This window comes from Mesitornis unicolor, unplaced genomic scaffold, assembly GCF_000695765.1.
Source record: "Mesitornis unicolor isolate BGI_N332 unplaced genomic scaffold, ASM69576v1 scaffold53558, whole genome shotgun sequence".
NCBI lineage: Eukaryota > Metazoa > Chordata > Aves > Mesitornithiformes > Mesitornithidae > Mesitornis > Mesitornis unicolor.
The window spans coordinates 1-18,929 of NW_010200846.1; the positions used below are offsets into that span (position 1 = coordinate 1).

Consider the following 18,929-nt stretch of genomic DNA (forward strand, 5'->3'; position numbering starts at 1 on the left):
TATATATAACTATACACTGCTTTTCTTACAGGGCATGTGGACGTTGTTAAATTTCTGCTGGAAGCATGCAAAGTGAATCCTTTCCCCAAAGACAGGTGAGTGGCTTTATTTGCCACTTTGGAGGAGAGATGCTCTGACAGCATCTGTAGCCCCCATGAGGAGAGGGGTCTATCAGTAAGAGTGGAACGCGTTGAGCCAGTGCACCAAGCAGAAGGAACAGGGTCCTACCAGTTCTCTGGAGGTTCTGCAGAGCAAATGGGAATAAAAAAATGGTGGAACCATTAAAACCATTATTTAAAAGCTTATGCTCAGCTTGTGAAGTATTTTCATAGTTCTTGAACTGTGTGCTTAGTTATTAGCACAGAACATAACTAACTAGATTTGTGGTGCTTATGTGCTGATCTTACTGTGCTCCCTCCTTCCCGTAGGTGGAATAACACTCCTATGGATGAAGCTTTACATTTTGGACATCATGATGTATTTAAAATCCTTCAAGAGTATCAGGTCCAATACACGCCATCAGAGGATCCCAACAACGGAAAGGAGAACCGAACGGTTCATAAAAATCTCGATGGCTTACTATAATCATCTTCAGCTAGATCCTAAGAATCAAATCACTTATTCAATTGTGGTATACATAAGTAATGAAGAGCGTGTGTGTTTCTATCTGATAGTGGTATATATTTTACAGAAGTCTCTGTTACTTCAGTGTTATGTTACAGGAGTTTCTATACGCACAGGACAAATCCAATCTCTCTCAAAAGAAACAAAACCAACTAAGAATCTCCCTCCATAATGTGAGCAATATTACCTCATGCTGCATATAATTGATGTATGAAAATATTTAGCTGTTGTTGGCTTTACTGTGCACTACTTAATTTATTTTTGTGTTCTATGTGAACTCTAGTCTGTGGTCAGGAATTTTTCTGCTGAGTTTCTGTTTCTGTCGCCCTCTGTTTCCAGTATGGCCGAGATGAGCCAGAGCACTGTCAGGTATGAGCGTTAGTGAGGTTTTTCAAAAGCTGAGGATGCTGATGTAGATTTAGGCTGGGTGTGTTAAGTAAGGATCTGCACTTACCTTTGGGAAAAAATAATTTAAGAAAAAATATTCCACACAACCTTGTTTACATAATTTAAATCTCAACAGAGTGTATTGGTGACAGTTGTCAATGGTCTAGGCTCGTTCTTAGAGATAGTCTTGTCAGGGAATCTGTTTTAAGGTTTGTTTGACCAAATGGCATAGGGGAGTGTGACTTGTAACATCTAACAGTGTTTAGTGAGGTTTTTTTGGTTCTGTTTTTGTTTTTGAAGCATTTCTTTCAGTTCCCTTTGTCTCACCTCCCTCCTCTCCGTGTTCAGCTGCTAAAGTACTTCCCCGTCCCTGGGGAAAGCGGGTGCTTCTGCTCTGTGCAGTCGTGTTCCTTGCGGGTACATTTGCACTACAGCAAGCTGTGGTGAGCTGCAGAAACCCCCTGTGGGGCTCACGGGGGGTGTCCTTGGCAGTTGCACCAGGAATCAGCCAGGGGAATGGAAGTATGTGAACGGCAAAGTACTAAACCAAATATTACATGTAAATCTGACTTAAGTTAGGCTCGTAGTAAGGAACACGGATGGAGTGAAACAGCTTTAAGTAGCATAGAGCCAGTCAAAGCATGAGCATAACAGGAGATAAGCCAATTTTTTGGGTATGTTCCTTTCTTGCACTACCAACAACCAGGGAGCAGGATACTGCATCAGTGGGATTTTGCTAGTGTGGAACAGGAGCTTGGTAACAAGAGCACAAGTGGGCGATGCTGTTTGTGGTGAACGGTGGCCGTTATTGTCTTGCCACTGAAGCCAGCTTGGCACGTGCCCCATTGTGGGCAGTGTAGATGCAGATATTTGTTGTTTGCAGAAGTACAATGTTACGACAGTTCCCTGTCCTGTGTGCAATTGCTTCTGCCAATACTGTGGCATAAAACCGTAGAAGTAGTCACTTAAAATTAAGAGTTTGATATGCACCAAACACTAAGAGTTGTTGGACACAGGGAAGAATTTTAGCACAAGAATTTTAGGCAAGGACTGTTTAGCACGTGGGAGATTGTGCTTGAGAATTGCATATATGGCTATTTTTATTGTAGTAGTGTACAGGTCATTAGTGGAAGTTGGAGTTTTCTGTTTAGGCACCAAAATTCTCCTGCAGTAGTGCCCAAATTCTTTCTAGAATGGCCCAAGCACTTTATAAACATTACCTGAACCACATTACCCTCCTTTTGCAAATGAGTCCACTAAGGCATAGAGAGAAGTAACTCCTCTGGAGTGACCCAGCAGGTCGGTATGGTTGGGAATAAATCCTCTCGAGTTCCTGTGCAGCCTCTCGCGGATATGCCATACTGCCTCCCTGCTGGGAGGACAAACCACATGGAAAAGTGCTTGATACTCATCACAAGCAGGGTCTGTCTTCACGAGGATGAAATCTTGGAAGAGTCTGAAAGTCCTAAAGCCCTGAAATCACATTTTGAAGCTGGCTGGCATGGTTATCAAACACTTTTTCTCAATAATCTTACTGTTCTTAATTTTTTGCTGAAGATCAGCTGTTTTTCTGAAGGCTTTTAACCCGTTCTTTTCACATCCTGTGTCACAGCCACCATCGTTCCAACCAGGAACTCAACAAAGCGGCCTCTGGCTCTTTCCTGACCCACATCGGTCACTGAGCAGCACAAGGCCTCTTCCCTGCTGCACCCTGCACTAAATTCCAACATGTTTTCTCTGGCACCAGATCTGTCAGCTTCAGGGTAGAGGAGTGTTTCCGGATGGACTCTGGTTTAGTATTCTGTATCTCAGTGCTCATCTGACTTCTTCCATATTTTTTTCCCCCGTTAAAACATATCCTTTGGCTTCTCAGAAAAATACCTGATCGAGCTTTACTTAATTGAAATTTGCATTGTTCATAACGGCATTTTCAAGAGATAGGTGTATTACCTAATACACATGTACACAAAAAACCAACAGGCAGCATTTAAACGGAGTTAACCTTAAAGGGCATGGCTGTCCCTGAACGTAACGCTGTCCTGGATCGTACTGAGTGCTTTTAGCCAGTCTTCGCTTCGGTGCATTTTTGCTGGTTAGTTTTAGTCTTTTCTCATTGTGAGAAGATGCATTATTTTGTAATGTCCAATTCAGCGATGCAGCTCTTTAGACATGGCGTTATTTATAAATATAAACATACGCAGCACGTTGGTTTGGCTGTTTATCATTCATGACACCAACATGTAGATTTTACCGTAAATAGCTTTTGGTTATCTTACCAAGTGCTGACTTCTTTATGCTCCAAAGAGGATTCCTCCACTCCGTTGTTTTTCTGTTATATATGTTTCTTCTGTATCACAACCTAAACTCGTTAAGCTAACTTAATGCTTTGTACTCAGAAATATTGTGATAGTCTTAGCATTAATTAGCCCCTCTTTGTGAACAAAATGTATTGTACCAGATTTCTTTGCTTCAGAGCTGGGCTACTGGTGGCTGTACTCCTTGGCAGTGTACTTCTGGTCATTGTAACTGACTGGGCTGATCTTGACTCTTAGATTCTGTACTGTGGGGAATAGACAGTGATGAATGTATTTCTAGCAGTTTCCCATGAATGAATCTAAACTTGAGCTGTACTGGTTCTGAAAATGAAAGTTATTTATTTTAAGAAATAAAATCCAGATAGTGTTGCGTTTTACAGCATAATAAATGGAAATACCAAGGTGGTGGTGGTGGTGGTGGTGGGTTTTATTGGTCATCTGTGTGACTGCCATTGAAATAAGCCTTCAGTCGTGGGGAAGGCTGTCCAGAAAACCTACTCTGGCCATTTCCATTGTGCAGAGCTTATGGGAAATGAGAAGGAGTTTATCTGATTTAGCTGCCCTTTTTATTATTTTTTTTTTAACCTGCACTTGTAGGGCTGTGTCCTCTCACTGGTCCCTTTTGTTAATGCTGGGATTCTTAAGTGGGTTGGCTAAGTGCCCTTGACAGCTCCTCCTTGCTTTTGCCTACTCTTTGCTCCTGCTACCCTTCATCTCACCCACAGTTTCTTTTCTTTATTACTCCTCTCACTGTAGTTAATGTAAAAGCCTGACAAGTGTGAGACAAGGGATCATGTCACTTAATAGCCCCAGAGAAAAATGATGCACCAGTGAGCCAGCTTGATAGTTTGCAAAGTTTAGCTACAGCTCAGTTATCCTACTGATCAAATCAAATTGGAAATTTGAGTTTATTGAAGTGTGGGGGAAAAAAAATCAGTGACGTGAGACAAGCAATAATAAAAAAATCCTCTGAGCTCTGTAACAATGCAGTGAATTAAAGCCTTAGGCTTCAGAGCTGTAACTGTTTAGTTGCACAGACAGTAAGCTATTGGCAGCCACATCATCTTGGTAACAGAAGTAGTCAGAACACAAGAAGGGACAAAAGTGTCAACTGACAGTTCTGTTTATTTAAAATAGCAAAAGACTTCCAGTGGGGGAATAAAGATGGCTGTTAGAATTCTCAGCTCTGTAACACCAAAGCCATCAATCTCACAAGACAACATCCTTCTTGATGAAACTGAAATATAATGAAACCAAACTCCTGCATATAGACCATGAGTACAAGGTGTAGCTCAAGAAACGAATATTTATTTTTATTACAATGAAGATAAACATTCAGCTATTTATAATAAAAGCATTAAGTCACCAGCTGTGATATTCTGTAGCACTGTTAACCTCAGTAACTCAGGTTGCTCTAGGTCCTTTAAATTTTCTTTCTCTCTAGCTTTTTTACAAGGACCACATCAGTCTTTCTGGCACAGCACACTAAATAGAACCAGACGTTTATTTTCTAAGCAGCAGCTGATGGATCTAGCACTTCTGAGTGGCGGAGAAGCATCAGCAATCCCTGTGCGTCACACAGGCCACTGCTGCCTTCCCAGGCACTGGGAACAGCTCACAGTGAGTAGAGAAGCTGCATTACAACTGTGTCACAGAGCCACAGACAGGCTGAGGCTGGAGGGACCTCTGGAGGTCACCTTGACCAAGCAGGGCCACCAAGAGCTGGATGCACAAGTCCTGTACGTGCACATGTGGGATCCAGAAGGAATGCTCTGCTGTCCCTCTGCTCAGCTGGGTGCTCATTAGCAGCCTGGACTAATACAGGCCCTTAGTCCAAGAGCCCACCTGCTTAAGACAGCCTTGCCTCTGAACTGGGAGTTGTTAATTAGCCTCAAACATGCTGAGAAACAAACCTGTTCCTCCTCTGGAGGAAGCACAATTTCATCCTTTACATACTAAATATTGCCTGTCTTGCAGACATCACTCAGAATAAACTTAACTTCTTCACTTTCCTGTGCCTTATCCCTAATTGCAAAAAGGCTTCATTACCAAAGCCTGTAGGGTTTTCTAGCTATTCAAATAAACAGTTAAATAAATGCCCTCGTTCACAGTGCATGAGCAAATTAAGTTCCGTTCCACCTGTTGTAACCTAAATGGCACATGTAGTATTGTCAAAGATGTGTGACCAGATCTTTGCCTTGGTAGACCAAGCGCAGTGAGTAAGAACCCCATCTGCACTCTTTAAGGGTAGGCTCTCGTTTTGTCCAGCATTGGTGCTAGACAGCACGACTGCAGGCTGTAGCGGCTTTAGTCTTGATTGTACACATTGAGTTGCAAGCTCAGCATGTGCCAGTGCAGCTTTAAGGTGGTGTCAAGAAGAGAGTGAGATTGTGCTATACAGCCTACACAAGAAGACCTTGCCATAAAAAACCAAGCAAAAATGAAATGCAGATAACAATTCTTGGCTTATGTTCTCTTAGTATGGCATGCCTTAGAAAAGATAAAGCCAGACAAACTTCAGCAACACAGGGATTCAGTGTGGTGTATACCTGCACTGTTTCTCTTCTCTGTTTTGTGATGCAGGTGAGAATGCAAAGCTGTGAAAGTTCTTCAGAAGCCGTTACGCAGCAGGTCCAAGCTTTCTGAACAGAACTGTGGCAGAAGACCTAGCTTTCCTTTGCAGCCTCCTATGCACAGCCAACTGTTTTAAATGTTAAATTTAACTAATTCCCTTAAACAAAACGTGCATGCTTCTCCCATCATTCTTGCTGAGGACCTCCTCTTCACTTTGGCATAGTAACTTGCTAACTGGCAATTCTTTAACAAAGAACTTCTGAACAAAAAAAGTGCACGTAAGGAGGCTTCTCAGGCTGCTGTTTATATTCCCGTTAGTTAAAAATTGCTACTGGACCTTCAGGTTGAGAAACCAAAGAACTGAAATGTGTCACCAAGCCATTGACTGCAGAGCAGGATGCATAAGCTAATCAGCTGTGTTAATGATGCAGTAAAAAGCTCAACCTTTAAGTTGAATATGCTGAACACATCTGCAATAAGAAAAGTACATGTCAGTTGAACAAGCCAAATAAAGCCCTAATACTCAAGTCTTTGCTAACCACAGAGCACACCAGGTCTTCCCCATATAGCACCAGATTCACATCCTGGGTTCAAACTACCACTGGGGGAAAGAAAACCAACACACTTCAACTTGGATTTTTTTTTCTGAAGTACACCTTGAAAGGACAACACTGCTCTGTTAACAGGCAGTACCTCACCAGCTTTGGCAGGGCAGCACTTCCAGGCTGCATGCCTGCTCTAGCTTCCTTCCCCTCTGAGACCCCGCAGGAAGGACTACAGCTTTATTCCTTCCTCCCTTCCTGTCCTCCCTCCCTCTGCATGATACACACTGGAAGCTTTGCTCTCCTTTTCTTCACCTCTATCCCCACAAACAAGTGGAAAGAACAGCCAACAGCAATCCCAGTCTAACTCTGGATTCCCAGCCTTTCTTACACGTTTGAAGAGATGCGCTCTGAAGTGTTTGCTTAAGTGTCTGATGTATGTTTGAAGGGGGGGAAAAAACCGAAACAAGCAAGTTCTGGCTCAACCGTCCCACAAAAGGCTGCTTTATGACACATACCACAGTATCAATCTCTGCTGGGCCCACTATCCGAGAGACCTCATCGAACTCTTCTGGAGACATGGGGAGCAGATTTTCTGGAGACTGGAGCCTGGAAGGGTGGCTAAGGGAAGGAGAAAACCAAGAACAAACTTTCAGTAAAGAAGTGAGGCACAGCTGGGCTACCATGTCTAGCTCTGAGTCCAGAAGGGCCACTAATGAGGTCTCTTGTGAAAGAGACCTAGCCTGTGAGAAATATACCATGCTTTGCAAGACCAGCATAGTCTTAAATGAAAACTGGGACTACTCAGTGATCTATATTCTAATCAAACAAGTCCAACAAGTCTTTAAGAACCTGCTTTTCAATGAATTATTTGCCAGTACAAGTCCCTGCAAGTTTCTAGGCTTTTACCTAAAAATGGTGCTCTGAACATAGCACTGCATGAATGTGGTGTGATCAGATCCTCAGAGAGAGATCTGATCAGGGCATCTACACCTGAAATACTGTGAAGAGACATGAACTACAGCTAAAAAGTTATGATCAGTTCCTACAAATGTAGCCTTTCTGTGGAAACTTACACTTCAGATACGGAGATTAACTCAGTCTTGATGTAGCCATTTCCCTTGGGACCATCCAAATCCATAGGCTCTGGTGCTTCAAGGAGGGAAAAAAAAAAGCTTGTTTGTTTTTTGTCTCTTAGCATGTTGACTTCACATTGCCATCTTTATTGTACCAAAAATAAAGCCTGTGACCCAGATAGTGTGCAAGTCTCTCATGCATTTTACAGCACTATGGTTAATTTATTAAGTTTTTCAGTCAGGTTTTCCTTTATGCTTTTTCCCTATAGAAAATTGGGAACAAAACCTCTCCTAAAGTTTGATGTAGCTGTATCAACACATCCTGCCAGGCCCACACGGCCAAGATCAGTCCTGAGCAATAGTCAAATATGGGTCATGGTTCCAGCTGTTAGTGGGAACGTACATCTCTGAAATATCTCACAGGCTCACATGAAAGCTGAATTAGAAGGGCAGCGACAATATTTTCAGTTTTTGATATGACTAAGTCTCATGTTGTGCCTCTTCAAAAACCAGACCTTTTCTTAACCTACTAAAGCTTAGGTGCCCTTTCTCATCTTTCAGCTGAGCAGCAGCTACCCTTCTTTTCTATGCCACAGAAATTATACAGTGCCCAAGTATCTCAAGAATAAACATCACACTTACACTGTATGAGCCACTTATAGGACTCACCTTCCTTAGGCCTGGAGTAGTATTTGCCAAAGGCGATGTCTTTGGGTATATCTGGGTACAGAAATCTCAGTGGATTTTCAGGAATGTTTTCAGCCGCCATCACTTTGTAGTTGCGAATGATATCAGGGAAAGTAACAGCAGAGAGCTCCTTCTTGGTGTACGGTTCTACCGAATGGAACTGGGGCTCTGCAGATGAGAAAAGCAGAAACTCTTTAAGGTGGTTCCAAAGTTTTTTCTGAAACTGTCCAGAAAAGCTGCAGCCACTTTCAAAAATTCAGAGGTCATGTAAGCAAAAGGCTTACCTGGATGACACCCACTGTGCTGCCGGTAAATATTTAATGACTGTCAAATGGAGCACAATTGTTTTGTGGGGTAGGAAGGCATATGGAGGACAGAGGGATAGCATATAGTGATGGCTCTTGGTGTATTTTGTATCTGGGATGACTGGGGTGACCTGTCTATGGAAATTAACTGCAGTATTTCATTAACTAATTTAAGTTGTGCTTCCTTTTCAACCTTCTTCCAAATGATGTCGTTCAAACTCTATTGCCTATTAGGAAGTTTGATCCTAATACACCACTTGGAAATCTTATGAATCATAAAGCCTCCCTCAATGCTCCAAATACTCTCATCCTTCTTTGCTTAATTTCTGGATGTCTCAGGTATGAAGGCAGCAAAGGGAAAGAAGTCATTCAAGTACGTTCAGCAGTTTCTCTTCCAGCTGTTGCAGGTCTTGGGCTTATGCAAGTGAAGTGTCAACAGCTGCAGCATCCTGGCAGGTGGGGTTGATTTAAGTAGTATGATAAGGGAAGAACCCTGATTAGATATAGGGGAGATAATGTCTTTTTGAAGCTGTTAAGTCTCCAGGCTTCCCTAAAAGAGGGTGAGTAGTCTGGCTAAGTGAAGAACTCTTCATCAGTCATTCTCCTGGCTACAGGAGGAAGAACTGCTTGGAAAAATGCAGTAAGTGACTATGTGGTTTACTTTGGGAGAATGTGGGAAGGAAGGAAGGAACGCACGCATGCACGCATGTGTTGGACCATGAGTTAAAGAAAGCTGTTTGAGAAAGGAGTAAAGCAGTGAGAGAGAACAATAATACAGAGGGCTGAATATGGCTGTAGGGAACTGTTTCTGGGACAGAAATCTCTGAAGGAGGTAAGGGTCTGGAGGGAGATGCAGGTGTGTACGTACTAAAGGTGTCTTGCCAGAGACACCTTACGGAGGCAGGGGAGACAGCTTAGGCAGTTTGTCCTCAACAACCTTCCAGGCCAGAAGCAGGACCTGGGAAGTGTTACTGTCCTGGCTGAAACCCTCAACAATCCGCTGTGTGGCATCTGAACTACACTAAGTAGGGCACGTGTCTGCTACGGCTTGTAGCTTGTTGCTTGTAAGGGTGGGGACTGCTAGGGTAGTGTATTGTATTGGTTCTCAGTGTGAAATGAGAGAGTACAAAGACTTCTTGTTTTGATGTAAGCTTACACTTTGAAGACAAAGGTGGTCTTTGTTACTGACTTACCGTTTTGAGATCCTTCTACCCAAGTAAATGTGATTGCTCCCTCTCTGCTGCTTTCACTGAATCTTAGTAAAAATGTTCCTGGGCTCTGGTCCTTCAATAAAGCACGTTCTTTCTCTTTACTGATAAAACCCATGATGCAGCTGTAACGTTAAAAAGAAGAAGCTGAGTTTACTTCCCAGCATAAAAGCTAAGCTGTGCTGGGCTAGCTAGGAAAAGCGAAAAGCTGAAGTACTTGTAAAAGCCTCGCAGAAGGCTTTGTTCAGTGAACACAGGGACAGGCTGGAGCTGCCCTCAGCACTCTTCCTTTTGCCTGGTGGCCTACACAATCATCTTTCTGAGCTTGGAATAAAAGAAATTGTCTTTTGCTGTCAAAACTAAGCTGGGGAAGCAGAAGTAAAGTTACCTACAGTCAGAGTCCAGCTAGCAGATTTAACTTCAGAAGTATATTAAGGAAAGGTCATTTCTTCTCTTTGGCTAATGAAACAAAGTTTGCCAGCTAACAGATTGCACTGTATAGATGTGGGATTTGCTTTATGTCTTGTGTGTGCTTTCTAGATGAGTTATTAAGCTTGTGTGACTTCATCCCCCCAAATAAGCTTTGCTCAGCAAATGTTGCTGTGTAGGAAAGGAGGCCAGTGTGGCAATTTTAAGAAATGGATTGGTGTGAAGAGGTACTATGGAGGGAGTTGTACAAGCCAGAACTAGGGCATAACCCTGGTCAAACCCCAACTGCTTTTGTAAGAGGTGAGAATTTCTTTGCACTGCTGCTTATTCCTCAAAATACTCCATCCATACTGTTGAGAGTACTACTCAAAGTGTTACTGCTACTGCCCTTCTGTGCATTACATTAATGAAAGCACTTTTTGCACAGAAGCTACTAAATAATAATGATTTTGCTTAGAAATTTTGGATACTGCAAGCTGCCTTATTTATAGGGTTTGGGGTTTTTTTGCGTGTGTGCTTTTGATTTGTTTGGGTTTTTTTAAATGGCAAGCTTTAGGTAACAAATCTGTTTGGTAGCAAATGAACTGTGTATAATGATAGTTTTCAGCCTTTCCATCCCTCAAGTATTAAAGACACGTGTCCTTGAGGCTGTAATACCTACTCTTTTGTATAGGAGGAGAATCTTTATCCTAATGAATATTATAGATTTGTCTCTCTCCCACTCGAGTAGCCTTGCAGTTTGCAAGAGTTTTCCCTTCAGTTTTCCTTTTTGCCTTTCTAGAAAATAAAGATCTGTGACTTTCCAACAAAGCCAACTAAGAGAGGAAAAACTAATAGTACTAAAGCTCTGGTTTTGATTACGTTCAGGATTTAACTTGCACTTCTTCTTTCTGTTAAATCCTAAACAGGATTGCTTTTAACTGAGCACAATGAGTAATGCTAGTCAAGACTGTGCACTATCAAAGCCACATGGAAAAACAATCCTGTGTGCACGCAGCCATGCTGAGGCGAAACACCACATGGGAGAGAACTGCAACTCTGCTTCAGTAATGGTGGCAAAAGTTCCCACTGCACCAGACTCCACTTAGATAAGAAATCTGTAGGCTTCAGGCAGTGAAACAAGGCTTGTACTTTAAAGGGCTCTGAAAGAACTCATCTGGAGCTAGGGGGTAATAATTTGAAGCCTGCTGCTGAATTTAGTAAGGCAGAACGATTCTGCAGACTTGTGGGACGCTAGGATGCCCCGCTGTGTGTGGGCTATTGACAGGATTTCATAATGCAGCTAAACATGAAAGGCAGGATTGTGACCTTGGCTGAATCTCTCTTTCTGGCAGCAATTACTCCTGAAATTGGCAATACCAGAATCAAAAGTTTACTAAACCAGTATTAAAGGGCAAATGGAACTGGTTTTCCATCCAGCAGAGTCTTACTACTTAATAATCTATTAAAATGAGTAAAAGTTACTTTGTGGATGGGTACTGCAGATACAGAAGTCCAGAGTCTGGCTGCTGCCACCTAGGGGAGGCTCACAAATAGTGTTTGCTTGTGGGCAGGTTTTTTGTTTGTATTTTTAAAATGGATTATCACTTTGACTTATGCTTTGATGTAATTTAGTCTTCCCTGTCAAACTTAAGAGGCACTTTTCTAGGGTGTGAAAAGAACCTACTTACAGCAGGAAACGAGGGAAAAAACAACCAAACAAACCCCCAAATCTAACATTGAAAGCTCTGCTCTGTGACTTAAATGGGACAGTTTGGTCATCTGACATTTTTGCTTAAAAGGAGTTGCTTCAGTAGAGACTTCCTCGCTACTAGAATTCATTTGCCTCAGATTTTCTGGCTGCAAATTCCACTTTATTGGATCCAAAGTATCTGTACAACCTCACAACCTGAGGATGTAGCTGCTAGCTTAAGTGAAAGGTCTGAGGCAATGACCACATCTTTGCTCATTTCAGATAGCTCTTACCCATCGTTCCAGAGACACAGGAGGTGTTTCTTAATAAGTTCCAGGATTCCCTCAATCCACAGCCAAAAGGGGAAATTTTTATCATTTATATTTTCCTGAAATTCAGAATATGGAGAAGAACAGGTGGGAGGGGGGAAGAACAGAGATAATGAAACAAGTTTTATTAAGTGGAGAAGAAGAAAGCTCTCAATCCTGTCAGCATCTACTTGTTCTTGCATTTCCCGATCCTTTTTTTGGTTTTCCACCATCCCTGTATTCTCTTACGTTTTTTGCTCTTTGTTTCTCTACTCTAGAAGGACAGAAACTATTAGGGATGAAGCATGTACTGAATCTTAAGGTAAGAGGCAGTACGAAAGAAATGCCTGGTGAGCGTACAGTACCCACAAATGTGTGATCTGTCACCTCTCATGCAATGACACTGCTCTAAAAACAGAAGGCTCTGGTTCCTGCCTGGGCACTGTGGCACTACTGGAACTCGTGGACATCCAAACCATCCCATGGGGCCTTCAACCAGGCTGGCCAGCAGAACAGCTTAGAGACACTTTCTGTTCAGACTCTGATTTCAATTCCTCATGAGACCCATATTAATGAACGTCAGTGCTTGTAGGTCACCAGAGCTTTGCTCTTGCCCTGGAATCTGTTCCTGTCTCCTGTCATCTCCTGCTTATCTATACCAGTTTACAGTCTAAAGCCAAAGAAAGTGTGAAGAGCCTTCCTGTCTTGCTGTAGCCAGGGTTAAGAAATCTCATGCTGTGGCCTTCTGCCATCATGCTGACTTCCTTGGCTGCCCTCTGCTATTCCTCACACTAATCCAGTTGCCCCTGGCCTGGGAAATGTCCTTCAATACAACAGAGAAGAACTGCTCATCTTGCTGGGTTTTTTGACACTTTTTGTAATTGTTAAAATGGAGAACTATTCTATTAATAGTAATTACATTAATAATAATGAAGATGCTGTGTTTAACTAGATAGAAAAATGCATCTTTTTACATGGCTCAAAAGTGAATCTCTAAATCATCTACGCCTTGTTATTACAAGCCCTTTTTTCTCCTGCTGCTGCTACTTTAACCTCAACACCAAAACCTCCCATGATTATTTAAGCTCTAAATAATTAGGATATGCTGTTGAAAAACACAGCATACTAGAGGAGTAAAAAAGAAAAAAACAAACCAAAACCGACACAAAACAAAAAAACCCCACACAAAAGAAAACGAACCCAACAAACCCAACCCAACCCAACCCACAAACAAACACAAACCAAAACTGCCGATTCTCGCCCTCCAAAAAAACCCACCCCAAGACAAAGCTCCCTGTTTCATCTGTACCTTGCAGAATCTCGTCCAAGGAATAAGGCCATCATGAGATCCTCCACTTGTTGGCCCTGAAAAGAATAAACTGACTTCAATCATGTTCCAAGCTGCTCAGAATGGCTGAAAGAAAAGTACTTGCAGCACCAAGTCCTGAGTGTGTTTTTTACAACTCCGAGCTGTTGGACTATGAAAGAAAACAAACGCAATGTTACAGTATTTTCATAGCCACTGCAGGGAGGGCTTGTGGAGTTTCCCCCTGGAGAAGTTCACTGCATGAGAGTAACTACATGTATTTAAACAGACCTTGTGTATTGGGAATGAACTCATTCTGACAACTTTCTATGCTGTGTTACACCTAACGCTTGCCAGTTTCAAAACATGTTTTCAGGAAGGGGATTGAAATCTTGCACATCTCAGCTCCAGCAAAACAAGAAAACTGCAACTCAAACTTTTCTGTAGGAGCTCAGCAGCCCCTACAACACCTTTCTGAAATTCAGCACTTTCCTGTTTCAATTCTGGTGACTTGTAGGCTTTTGCCCCAGAAACTCTTGACTCCTAGGTCGCCCCAATTGAAGACTCATCTCATTTCTGTTACAGTCATTTCCCCTCTGCCTTGTTTTTATGCCAACAGTGTTCATAACAACACCAAAATGGCAAAGAAAATTCTATACTGTGACTACAGAAGCTAGAGCTTTGCAGACCCTGACTGTATTTGGAGTCAAATTCTCTTTGTTACAGATGACGCTATGGATTTCAATAAAGTTGGGAATCTTCTGCTTTTCCCTCCCATCTCTAAAAATAAATTGGGTTAGGGAGCTGGTTTCTGATACTTGAGACCAAGATTCTGCCAACTTTCACATCAAAAGCAGCGGGCAAGTTGTATCCCCGTACCCAGTCAGATTTTGCATCCCCTTGCACTGAGGGATACTGAGTATATAGTGTTCTGTGACCTGGATTTATTTATTTTTTTGTAGTAATGAAATACTACCAGCTGTAGAGATAAGACAAGGATGTTGTTTAAATAGCATCCCTACTGTTACTCAGAGTTTGACAAAGACATCTCTGAAGTTCTGAAATGCAAGTTGACCACACAAGTAGGTCAGTGGTCACTTTGTCTTCCTGATGGTTAATTAGACTAATAAAAATTACTATCCTTACAGAATTCTGAAAAATAAGCTATTAAATCAGTAAGCTTTTTGTCAGATTTTATGTCTTGAGGAAACTAGAGGAAGGGAATTAGAGACCAGAATGCTGTACTTACCACCCAGACTCATTAATGTCAAATTGTTTTAAATGCTTCCTGAAACTTAAGGTTAGTGGAATATACTGAGCCAATGGTATTTTTATCTCTAGTCTATTATGTAAACTCGGTAGCTATGGCAAGCACCCTGCCTATCAGGTGAGATGACAAGGAGTTTGGAAAACAAAATTCATGGCTGATTAGGCTTTTACTATGGACTTTCATATGGGATACATTCAATTTGATATCCTTTACTAGTTTTATAGTGTTTGCACTTTGGTTCTGCAACTGTTTATGCAGATGGAGTAAACCCTGCTTTGTACTTGGAGGCATGCATAAAGCCAAAATTAATGGAGATGGATTTCAAACCAAACCGAAAAAATTACCTGGAAACGGTTACCTCAAAGATTGACTAAACATGCACATTACTTCCATAGCTCTCCCAAAGTAGCCCAGATCTGCACTGCCCTAATGCACAGAACTCCTAAGTTAGAACTGCACATTTTTTTCATGACCTGACCTTCATTTGCAACTCTACCATACTGAAAACTGGAAAACACTCCTTTGCTATCAAGTGATATTGTACAACTGGGGAAAAGGTAGGAGAGGAAATGGAAACTTAAAATTGCAGAGAAGATGCAGAACTAGCTTCAATTCAAACAGGCCATCTGCTTGCTCAGTAGAACCAAAAAGTTTAAAGTGATGGAAGCAGACCATACCAAGTAGCTTCTCTCCCAGCATGCTCAGTTGATCTGCATTAAGTCCTCTCTTTGTCACAGAAGAAAACTGCCAACTCAGAACTTCAGAAAGTTTAGACCACTTCGCATAAGGTGGATTCAGAAAGAAGGACAAGTTCTAGAAAGGAAGGGGAAAAAAAAAATCTACAGTTAGTAAATATTAATTTTGGAATGCCACTTGAATTTACAAAAGTGTACTGTCAAAACAAAATGCAGATTTAAGAATAGATGAGAGCTTGAGACAACTCTAGAACAGTGGGCTGCTATTCTGACAGTCTTTATCAGGAAAAGCAATCTCTGGGACTTTGCTTTGGATGTATCATCTCCCAGTTGGTAGAATTACTAGATTACTCAAGTGCACTGTATTTGGATTCTTGAATGTTTATTCGGCTTCTTGCTGTGTACTGTATATACAAAATACCATGTATATTATTCTTATGTGGGTTTCAAGCATTGCTCTGTTTAGAATGGGTAAGTAGGTCACTCTGCCTCTCTCTCCATTTGAGTCATCTGCATGGAAAAAATGCAGCAGCCACGTGTATACAGAAAATGCTTGAAAATTACACATAGTATTTCTGATACAATTCTGGAAACTGCAGAGGCCCCTCTTCTTGCACATAAAGAGGTAAAAGTGTGTGTGTGTGTGTGGGCTGGTAGATTTTTGTCATTGGTTTGTTGTATTTTTTCCAAATACCTTGGGATCAGTAGACAGCATATTGTACCATAAGATAGAAGCCCATCCACTTGGAAGCTGGCTCACATTTGAGATCACAACAATTGGAAGGGATGTAGTCTGGAAGAGACACAAAAGGAAACATGTCAGACTACCCTATACCACTGCTGCAGTCCTCCTTTAGGTTACCCACAGAGATCTCCATTCTCTGCTTGCATGGTCTTAACTCTTTCACTTGAAGTTTGTATGTAGGCAGAAGGTGTCAGTATGATGAAGTACTAGAAAGAGTCTGATAAAGACTTCCATTTAATGTCAGTTATGATAGCACTGATAATAATAGAGTTCTCAGCATATTGCTTCTGATATAAACAGAAACTGATACCTAGAGGCTTAAAACACAGGATTGGTTATCAGATACTTTGCAAAGCACATCTACTCTTACTTATCCAGAGATTTGACAGCATTTTCACTGTATGTGTATATACAGAGATGTTAAGTATCACTCATGTATTTTGAAATAACTGAAAGTGTTTGATATCCCAGTACTTTAAAAAAATAGATTGTCACCATGATTGACATACAGAAACAAAAGTCCATCTCTGTTTGATCCAAGACATACCTCTAGCTCTATTGTCAAGCCAGGCTGGCACAGCTGTGTCTCAAAACTCAGAGAGTGAAGTTCTTCTGTTACAATAAGAGGACCCTTTAAATGAAAGAAAAAAAAGAAAAGTAATTTAAAAACCTAAACCTTTCAGGGACCACAAATAGCTTGGGGGGAAGGTAAGGGATTTATCATGAGGAAAAACCTTTTCTGCCCAAGGTTACTTGCTCCTACCCTAAAGCTATAGAAAATCTGGCCTTGCCAGAAAGTCCTGTTAAAGCTAGGTGCCAGTGAGGGAAAGTCCACAGGGACGCTGTTCTGGAAGTTTATAGACACCTCCTACATAGACTGTTTCTCAGAAACACTGAATGCCTCTCCTATTGATCTGTCACTGTGTGTGTTCCTTCATGGCACTGAGCAGAGCATTGTCTTAAATGCCTGAATGCCTTTTTAGTATTATGAAAAAGCTTTATGAATAAGGTTAGTGCTGCTTACCTCATTTGTTCTGCTTCCTGCATTTTTCTGTTCTTTCAGTTGCTGTAAACGAACAAAAAAACCCTGTTACACATTTACCTCAGCCACAAATGAAAGTGGTAAGGGGTGCAAATGTTTGCATGCTTTAGTTGCTCAACTGTATGCAAACTTGCTGCACTAGTGTTTGATCCTATTTGGTTCTAAGCTGTGGAAGCCAAAGGATTAAACTATAGGTAACTACTACTCTTTTATAAACCATTCATCTGTGAAAATAGATTGTGATGCACTGCCTTTATGTAAGAGGCCTTAAGAACAGTAGCAGCATGAAATTGGAAAGGATCAGATGAAATACTGGTTTATCAAAAGTTCTCTTCCGAATTGGACAATAAACTCAGGACAGTGTCTGTTCTGGACATTAAAGGGAGACTTCAGTGTTCACTGGTTCAGGACTTGTGTTTTTCCTTCCCTCTTGTAATGAAGGAACCAAACTGTTTTATCTCACAATCTGCAGATCAAGTGTTGGATAGTCTGCTGAAGGCACTGAATTTCTTGTAGCTGCCCCTTCCTAGACAATTTTCCTCTTCTAGTTTAAAAGTTCTTTAAATTACTTCAAGCTCTCCTACCTATGGACCTTCCTCTAAAAGACCCAAAATAGCATTTCTAGGCTTCTTCTTTCTCCTCCAAAGAACTCATTGCAACATAAGCTGTATAGTAACAGATACTCTTGTTTGCCTTTCTGATCTTATTTTGGTGACAAAAGCAATAGCATTTCAACTGAAACAGGACGAAGATTTCAAAAAGGGAAGAACAAGCTAAAAGATGTTCACAGTTCCTCTTATACAAAAGTAAACAATGACCTCAATAACAAAGCGGTTTCTCTCCTTCCCACCACACCCTCTACCTGCACAATTAGATGGACGTGTCAATACAAGAAACAGAATCACAAACCAAGTGCCTGAATTCTGCTGCTAGACTTCCATTAGTAGATTCTTCCATGTTCATTACTTTTGTGTTTGTACCCAAAATATTAAATTTCCTGAACCTTCACAAAGAGAGATGGAGAAAATAATTAGTGTCTCAAATTCACTGAAAGAATCCAACGTTAATATAGCACACTGTAATGCCACGTACCCTTTGACTGAGTTCTTCTCACTGACATCTCTGTCAAAAAAAAAATGATAAAAATGACAAAATAAAAATCTCTTTAAAGATTCTGCCACAGACACAGAAAATACGGGTGTTCGTTTTAGTAGCTGACTAAGAACTGGTAAAATGTTTCTGTGAAATCTTTTGGGCAAAGCAGGTGCTAATTGGTTCAAGCAGTCAAATATTGTGCTACACGGGCTATCTTTTACTAAGGCTTAAATTTTGTTATGGAGGCCTTATAATCAAAGTAAGTCCTTTCTTTTACCACACAGACTTTAACCATTGCTCTGAGAAAAGAAAATGATATAGTACTGTCATTCAAAATCTGTTTTCAAAGCCTACTACTTGTTGAATAAATTGTTGCATCACTTGAATCTGTTTTCCCTCCTCTCAGGATTTTACTAAGTTGTATTATATCTGATGCACTTCTCAAAGCTTCAGCTTCCGTATCTGCATAAGATTTTCTTTTCCTTTCCCCCATTTCATGCAAGTTTCCGGACTCCAGAGCTGTTTCAAGTGGACAGAATGCCCCTGGAATGTGAAGACAAACCCCCACTTGCTTTCTTAAAAGCCCAGCACCCTTCCATGACCTTACAGCCAGTGTCCTTATCTTGGAGAGCCTGTTACATTTCTTTCC

General features: G+C 41.3%; 1 protein-coding gene across 1 annotated transcript in view; it reads right to left on the reverse strand.

Moving 5' to 3' along the window:
- Nucleotides 1-6,278: 6,278 nt before the first annotated feature.
- Nucleotides 6,279-18,929, reverse strand: part of LOC104544870 (signal transducer and activator of transcription 1-like) — a 13,558-nt gene continuing 907 nt past the window's right edge. The window contains exons 3-15 of the mRNA XM_010189859.1: nucleotides 18,278-18,307; nucleotides 18,095-18,188; nucleotides 17,168-17,209; nucleotides 16,691-16,774; nucleotides 16,093-16,191; nucleotides 15,381-15,516; nucleotides 13,437-13,492; nucleotides 12,113-12,207; nucleotides 9,704-9,843; nucleotides 8,188-8,373; nucleotides 7,519-7,594; nucleotides 6,961-7,063; nucleotides 6,279-6,370 (exon numbers count right to left, since the gene is read on the reverse strand). Of these exons, the coding sequence (XP_010188161.1) occupies nucleotides 6,347-6,370; nucleotides 6,961-7,063; nucleotides 7,519-7,594; nucleotides 8,188-8,373; nucleotides 9,704-9,843; nucleotides 12,113-12,207; nucleotides 13,437-13,492; nucleotides 15,381-15,516; nucleotides 16,093-16,191; nucleotides 16,691-16,774; nucleotides 17,168-17,209; nucleotides 18,095-18,188; nucleotides 18,278-18,307 (1,165 nt within the window). The 3' untranslated portion in view covers nucleotides 6,279-6,346. The remainder of the gene's footprint in view (nucleotides 6,371-6,960; nucleotides 7,064-7,518; nucleotides 7,595-8,187; nucleotides 8,374-9,703; nucleotides 9,844-12,112; nucleotides 12,208-13,436; nucleotides 13,493-15,380; nucleotides 15,517-16,092; nucleotides 16,192-16,690; nucleotides 16,775-17,167; nucleotides 17,210-18,094; nucleotides 18,189-18,277; nucleotides 18,308-18,929) is intronic.